The sequence below is a fragment of the Alosa sapidissima genome, chromosome 9, assembly GCF_018492685.1.
Source record: "Alosa sapidissima isolate fAloSap1 chromosome 9, fAloSap1.pri, whole genome shotgun sequence".
In the NCBI taxonomy this organism is placed as follows: Eukaryota; Metazoa; Chordata; class Actinopteri; order Clupeiformes; family Clupeidae; genus Alosa; species Alosa sapidissima.
Genome location: NC_055965.1, coordinates 22,952,635 through 22,960,352, shown reverse-complemented (window position 1 = coordinate 22,960,352; position 7,718 = coordinate 22,952,635). Strand labels below are relative to the sequence as shown.

The 7,718-nt window shown below is 40.6% G+C and overlaps 1 protein-coding gene across 1 annotated transcript in view; it reads right to left on the bottom strand.

The window, feature by feature from the left end:
* Window positions 1–388: 388 nt before the first annotated feature.
* The window catches only part of LOC121719528 (beta-1,4-galactosyltransferase 1-like), a 31,114-nt gene continuing 23,784 nt past the window's right edge, over window positions 389–7,718 (bottom strand). The window contains exon 6 of the mRNA XM_042105249.1: window positions 389–703. Coding sequence (XP_041961183.1) covers window positions 574–703 — 130 coding nt within the window. The 3' untranslated portion in view covers window positions 389–573. The remainder of the gene's footprint in view (window positions 704–7,718) is intronic.

Sequence of the window (7,718 nt, the reverse complement as noted above, 5' to 3'; positions counted from 1 at the left end):
CATCAATACTATGTCATTTATGTGCATGACATGTGTCATGACATTCTTATGACTGTTACATGTCACCCTTGTGTAGACCCCTTCAAATAAAGTGTTACCAAATATACACCAATAGATTACTAGATTTTACATATTTTTTATTCTATTCGGTTATTTCTAGGAGTTTGAGGGTGTCAATAGGCTCAAAGTCACACGGTTTAAGGTCAATTATGTTGTAGTCTTTTGTATGAGTCACAATGATTGATTTCAGATCTAAGAAATGTTCCTTAATGTCATCAGTTGTGGTGTAATGAAATGGATATGTTTTTAGGTAGTGAGCTATAGCAGGGTGTGTCAGTGTAAATGTGATGCTATTAATGAGCAGTTTTCCACTGTATCTTATCTCGTAGTTGTTTGTGGGCATGAGAAATTTGCACTTTGGGCAAAGGTGTTTTAGATTTGTGGGTGTGAAGTCTGTTTGTGTAGTGTTGCAGTGTGTACAGATGGTTTTCTTGTCTACATGTAGGCCATTTAATTTTGGCATGGTTACCAAAAACAGGTTATTGCAGCAGCATCATGCTGTTTGACAAAAGTTCATGGGCTGCCGATGTCCACTGTGACGTTCGTGTAAAGAGGGTTCTTCTCGACACTCACGACACGGTACTGCAGAGAACTGAGACCGTCGCTGTTGATGGTTTGTCCAGTGAGTCTTAAGTTGTCGAACCTGCACCAGAAGAAAAGGCAATACATCAGGGAATGGTGTGTGTGTGTGTGTACAGTAGGACTCAACCAGCCACCATCCCCACCACTCACATTACGTACAGTACTGTGTTTAGGATACCAAGTGCCAGAATCTTTCCAATTACAGTTTTTTTTTCAATCGCTAACAAGCGCTTACCCATACTTCAGATACTTTTTCTAAACTCTTAACACAGACTCACACCTACAAAACACAATTGGCCAAATGGATAATTTTTTTCATTCTCTTCTAACTCTTCATTTAAAAATAGAACACATTTTTCTCTGCACACACTCTGCATCACTGGCGAAGAGAGCTCAGCGCCGCCTGTACTTCCTGCGGAAACTCAGGCGAGCAAGTGCTCCACCAGCCATCATGACCACATTCTACCGAGGCACCATTGAGAGCATCCTCTCCAGCTGTATCGCTGTGTGGGGCGGAAGCTGCACTGAATACAACAGGAAAGCCCTGCAGCGCATAGTGAACACAGCTGGAAGGATTATTGGTGCTTCACTCCCCTCCCTGAAGGACATTTACACCACCCACCTCACCCGCAAGGCGACCAAAATTGTGAGTGATGCAAGTCACCCCGCTCACAATCTGTTCGATCTACTGCCCTCTGGGAAGAGGTACAGAAGCCTGCGCTCCCGCACTACCAGACTCACCAACAGCTTCATACACCAAGCTGTAAGGATGCTGAACTCTCTCCCTCCTCTCCCCCCTCCACCCTCAGCTACATAACATCCTGGACATTGGACCCACAATGGCCGCGTGCACTACTCCACTTGCACACTTGCACACTTGTACACTTTACAACTTGTTGTTGTCCTGAAAACACAACACATCTGCTGCTCTTACATAACTTGCACCACTATGTCACTTTCTTTCTTACTTAGGTCAAACAGAACTACCCAAGCCTTTTATTGGCCTGACTTTGCACTAGTATTTTATTGACTGTCTATGCACAATTTAAACCAAATTTTGCTGCTCTTATTTTTTTTTTTTTTTTTTTTTTTTTTTTCATTATTATATGTGCCCTCTTATTTACTTACTTTTTTGTTTACTTGAATGTTATGTTTGTCTGTGGACTTAAATTGGTAAAATATGTCTTGTCTTCACCGTGGGATAGAGAGAAACGTAATTTCGATCTCTTTGTATGTCTGGAACATGTGAAGAAATTGACAATAAAGCTGACTTTGACTTTGACACTAACTTTACCAAAACACTGGAAATCTGACTCGAAATTAAATTATTCTGTCAAAGAATAACACTTGTTTTCATTTCACAAGGTACATGCAGTCAATCAAAGTACATCAGGTTTCAAATGGCTATTGTTGACATTACAACTGCATAGGCTTTTATGTTTCAGTTTTACAGGTATTTGCATGCAAAACATGCAATCCACCGTTTTTTACACTAAATTTCTTGGTTGAGAACCATATGTCCACATGTAATGTTCACATTCAAAAGTATTCCAGTAAAAAGCAAATCATTTTTTCCCTTTACTCTTTACTTCTATCCTGGCGGGCCACCCTATATCATTGAAATGTATAGTCTGGAATCGACCCATTTACCTTGCTTAATCCAAGGGGCGGGCAGAGAATTGTCTTTCAAACTGCCTAGGCATGCAATAGGCCAGCGCTACGACCAATCAGAACAAAGAGCAGGAGGACGTATCCGGTCGGCAAAACGGCAAATACATCCTCCTTCGAAAGGAATGACTTAAGTGCATTGTGTTGCTCAACTTTCAAAGATAAGCACAAGTCCAACTCCTCCAAAGTTGACGCCAACGCCGATTCAAACAACCGCTCTTCGTTCGCCATAGCCACCTTCCTTGTTGCTCACTGGGCCTGCTCTTCTCCCTGGGCCCCTTGCTATTACTCTTCCTTGTCCAGACATTACAGTGTTTGTCTTTTTCTGTTTCTGTTTCCAAAAACATCAATGCAGTTGCCTCTCCCTTCAGTGCTATGACTCTGTTGATGACTTTGTCCAGATGGTCTATGTATTTATTGCAACGTTTGGCTGTGAGTTTGTTTCCCCAAAAAAACTATTGCAGATATCAATGCGTCTTTGTTCATGGGTTTGGCCTCACAGCAGAGGCTTAAACAACTATGACCCACGTTTTGGTTTCGTATATTAATTTGCCCTACTTATTGACTGCAATGTAGTCAATTGACAGGTTATTTTTATTTTTATCTTTCTGTACAATAAACAAATACATCTGCTTTATGCTGCAGAATTACGCACTTGGCCAGCCTATAGAACGGGCACATTTTGGAGAGAATAGAGAATGTACGCACGCAAGAATCTGTAGGCTATTTGTGGCTGGTTACCAGCAAACAATGTTTAATGCATTAACTTAAGACGTCAAACGTTTTCTAAACAATACAAACAGAGAGGATGCAGCAGGCAGCAAATGTAGAAGAGTAATTTCCAGTGGAAGAACAAAATGCTGAATGAAGCCCAAAGATATGAAGGCATATCTGGCAAGTTGTTAATTTTTGAAGACGTAAACGGTTGGGCTATAGGCCTAGTTTGCAAGAAGGAGACATAAAGCGTGAGCATGTCACACTATCCACAGCTGTGGTAGCGGGGGTAGGAGGATTACTGTTAGCGCAGGATTTATATAAAATTCTTCAACAGAAGGCCTGCCTCGAATGCAGGCTTGCCCAAAAAAAAAGACCTGTGGTTTGTGCAGCCTACAGTAAGTAGGTCTTAGTGAGTTAGGAGTCCTCTCGACTTCTTTTAAGCTGTCTCAGAGGTGGAAAGTTGCGTTCGTTGGGGGCAGGGCCGGATTAACAATTCATAGACCCTTGGGAACAAATGTCTGATGGGCCCCCCTGCCCCCCAGCCAACGTGAATCAGGCGGTCGGTTAATAGGCCTATATCGTGAAGATTTTTATTGCCATTTAAGGCACGAGCGCATCTGTGAGGCCAAGCCTCACCAAGTAGCCCGTTTGTTTACAACTAACATTACATTTAATTAAACTGCTTATAGGCTATGCCGAAATAGTTTCAACATTTTGAATATCAGTGTCGGGTGAATTAGGAAATGTTCTCAAAGTAGCCTTATGGCTGAAAGCTGCTTGGGATCCCCCCTGTCAAGCAATAACCATACAAAAAGTTAAAAACAGATGACCTGATGCGCGTCACTGACATAATGCGCAAATAATATAGCTTAGATATTCCAATATATTCAAATACATGTGTTTATTTTAGAGGGGATATTCGAACGTCATTTTTGAGCAATTTTGACAGCCCTAGTCCACTGTAGACTACGCCAATCGTCTATTAACACCTTCCACCTAACCCCGGTGAGTGGGGGTCGCTATAATGCGTGTGAAATAGCACCATTGAGTAGCCTATGCGAAATAGCCTTAAAATCGTTCCGGTGTTGTGTGCCTTCTGGTTTCTCCACCTACTGGTTTCCTTGCGCATGCATGCGCTGCAGCAGTTGTCAGACATTCACAAACAAGTTGTTTTAGGCGGTTTGAAGTCGCTTTTCATACGCCATGAGCGCTCGGCTACATTACAGCCACTCGGACAAAAGACATGTAAAAAAATATATGTTTTGAAAACTAGCATTAAACTGGATTCGATCCCGCAAAAGCAACACACGCGTGACTCTCTCCAGCCTGATTCCCTACTCTTTGAGCCAACTAATATGTTATGTGATACAATTAACTATTGTAGGCTACCATCAATTAATAACGTAGGCAACACCCAGGTAACATGTTGTCCAGGCTATCTGAAACAAGTGGTTGCCCTGCATCTACAACAACTGGTTACCTTGGGCTGCTACAGTAGTCAGTGCACTGTGCACAGTAGGCCTATGCTACTCTTTGTGGTTGATCAACTAAAAATAAAAGATGTATTTGGTGATGACGTTATTGTAGGCCTAGTAGACCTAAATTCTGAGATTCTCTCTATCTGCTTTACTTTTGTGAGTTGCGACCACCTAGGCTATGTTATAGACGTTCTATGAGGTACCAGTGTTTAGCTGTGTCACAAAACAATAAGCTTTGTCAGACTACTTTTAAAATGATATTCAGGGCTATATACATTTTAAACATTCGGGGCTGAAGACCCGACAAAGCCTTGCGTTAATTCTTCAGGTGGGAAGTGTCATGAATTTGGCAGGAATTTTCATACAAGAGACGCTCTCATTGGTGGTTAGTATATGGAGTAGGGGATTGACAGCAACATACACTGTAGCCAATCACATTATGAGAGATGCTGAATTTAACATTAACTGCAATGTTTGATTTTAACCCTTAAACAGGCAACGTGCACTACGAGATACATACTTTTTAACATCCTGTATGGGGCACAATATATATTTTTTTTTTCAAATCAAGTTATCAGATATCAAAAGTCTTGTCTGTTATCAGTATCTAGGTCACATGATTTGGTTCAGGTTATCTGTCATCGTTTTGTCAGCCTGATCAGAAATCAAAATGGCCGCCAGTGTTGGAGCTATGCTGACCATGAGGTGAGTAATTATGTATAAATCATAGTTATTTTCAATAAAACAATCATATTAACTCATATAACTGATTATAACAATTGTCAAAATAGATTGATGAAGGAAAACAAAGTCTGTTAGGTGTTAGTTTAGCTATTTTGAAATGTATGTATCCCACAAGATAAATTGCCAGATTAGCGGTATAACATTTGGTCAATGTGTATTCTGTGCAGTATTGAAAATTTAGTTTCAGACAGGAAGATACGTTGCCAGATTAGCGGTAGGAAGATATACTAATATACACTGCAAAAACAAATGTTATCAGGTACAGGTATGTACATTATGACAGTGTAACCATATATTTCCCCACAGAGTATCACAGTTAGCTCTTTTTATGGCAACACAAGATGTGTGAGAGTGATAGAGGAGATCCCAGAGGACTCAGGCAGTAGTGATGAGGATGAAGATGAGGGAGCAATTATGAGGCAGAATGAGGAAATAGAGAAGCAAAATAGTTATGCTGAGGAGGAGGAGGAAGAGGCGATGGAACAAGCTCCCAAAAAAGCCAAGGAGTTTAGGTGACAGTGCATTCATTGGAGGGACATTTGGTCATATTTACTGAAGTGAGCAGGCAAACCATCTTAACCAATATGCTGTCCCTTATTGGTGTGGATGGCTCGCTAAAACTTAATTTCCCTTGTCTTATACACACAGCACAACACTGTTAGAGTTTATAACGGCTATATTTTGCTAGTATTTTGGTATGAGGCAGATTAATGTACACAAATACTGACAAATGACCAAGTTAACTAATTTCATAACTGTGTGTGTGTGTGTGTGTGTGTGTGTGTGTGTGTGTGTGTGTGTGTGTGTGTGTGTGTGTGCGCAACCTGTGTTTTTTTATACAGTTGGAGGAAGAAAAGATTTGAGCACCAATCCTCAGCCAGTCAGACAGAATTCAGAGCACCTGATGAGATGTCTTCTCCTTGTAGCTACTTTGCCAGATTTTTCAATGACAATCTCTTCCATCTTATTGCTGAACAGACAAATCTCTACAGTTGTCAACAGATTGGATGCAGCATTAACACCACTGTAGATGAGGTCAAGTCATATGTTGGCATTAAGTTAATCATGGGAGTGGTGAAAATGCCATCTATGGATGATTATTGGGCAGAGGCCACACGTTTTCCCAAGGTCGCTGATGGGATACCAGTTAAAAGGTTTAAATGCCTCTCAAGATTCATCCACTTTCAAGATAACGACATGTCTGACCCTGCCCAGGATCGTCTCTGCAAAGTCACACCAGTTCTGGAGCATGTAAGAAAGAAATGTCTTGAAATTGAGAGTGAGAACCAATTCTCAATAGATGAAATGATGGTTCCCTACAAGGGAATAAAGGCTGGGTCCCTCCGACAATATCTTCCGAGCAAACCTCACCATTGGGGCTTCAAGATCTTTGTTCGAGCACTTGTATCTGGGATAGTGTATGATTTCCTGCCATACACTGGAAAAAGCACATTTCACTCAGGAGAGGGTACTATCAAAGGAGTTGGGGCCAGTGTTGTGGTTGAACTCTGCAAGACAATCAAGAACCCATCAGAATGTGTTGTCTACTTTGACAACTTCTTCACATCCATACCACTCATTGTGCATCTAAAAGAGACCTTAGGCTTGCAGAGTCTGGGAACCATTCGCAAAAACAGGCTGACAGGATGCAGCCTTGAGGATGACCGTGCCCTGCAGAAGCAAGGAAAGGGCAGCTATGATTACAGGGTGGATAATGAGGCAAAAGTGGCTGTGGTGAAATGGGTTGACAACAAAGCGGTCACTCTAGCTAGCTCCTGTGCTGCTATAAGCCCGGTTAAAGAAGTCAGGCGTTTCTCCAAAGAGCAGAAAACAAAAGTCGCAGTGCCTTGTCCAAAACATTGTGTCACAATACAACGTCCACATGGGCGGAGTAGATCTTGCGGACATGATAGTGGCCTTGTACCGTACCCCTGCAAAGTCCCACCGTTGGTCCATTAACAATGCATGGCTGCTATAATCGCCAGGATGCCAAAACTGCTTCCTAAAGTTTCACAGGAAGTGAGAGCAAAGTGTTGCATTTCTTACTTGTTCATTTGTTCATTCTGTGTTTTTCAATCAGTTGAAACATAACTAAATCAATGTTAGAACTGATTTGATCGGTTATTTTAAAAACAAGATATAAAACAAAATATTACTATTTAGAATAAAACATTAAAATATTTGTATAAGATTTGTCCTTTTGACAGTTCATAGAGGAAATGGGCCATTGTGTGATCATCAGGTTTTTTTTTTTTTAACTTGAATTTTTAAAAATATATTTAAAAAAAAAAACGTTTTTTAAAGTATGTTGCTATTCATACATTATAGAAGAACTTGATGAAATATTGAATGAAATCCATTTTAAAAATCATATTTGTGAAATAAATGACCAAGAAAATAAATATTGTATCAGTTTTGTTTATGAAATAAAGCATTAAAATGTTTACCATTTTGACTCTTTTTATACCT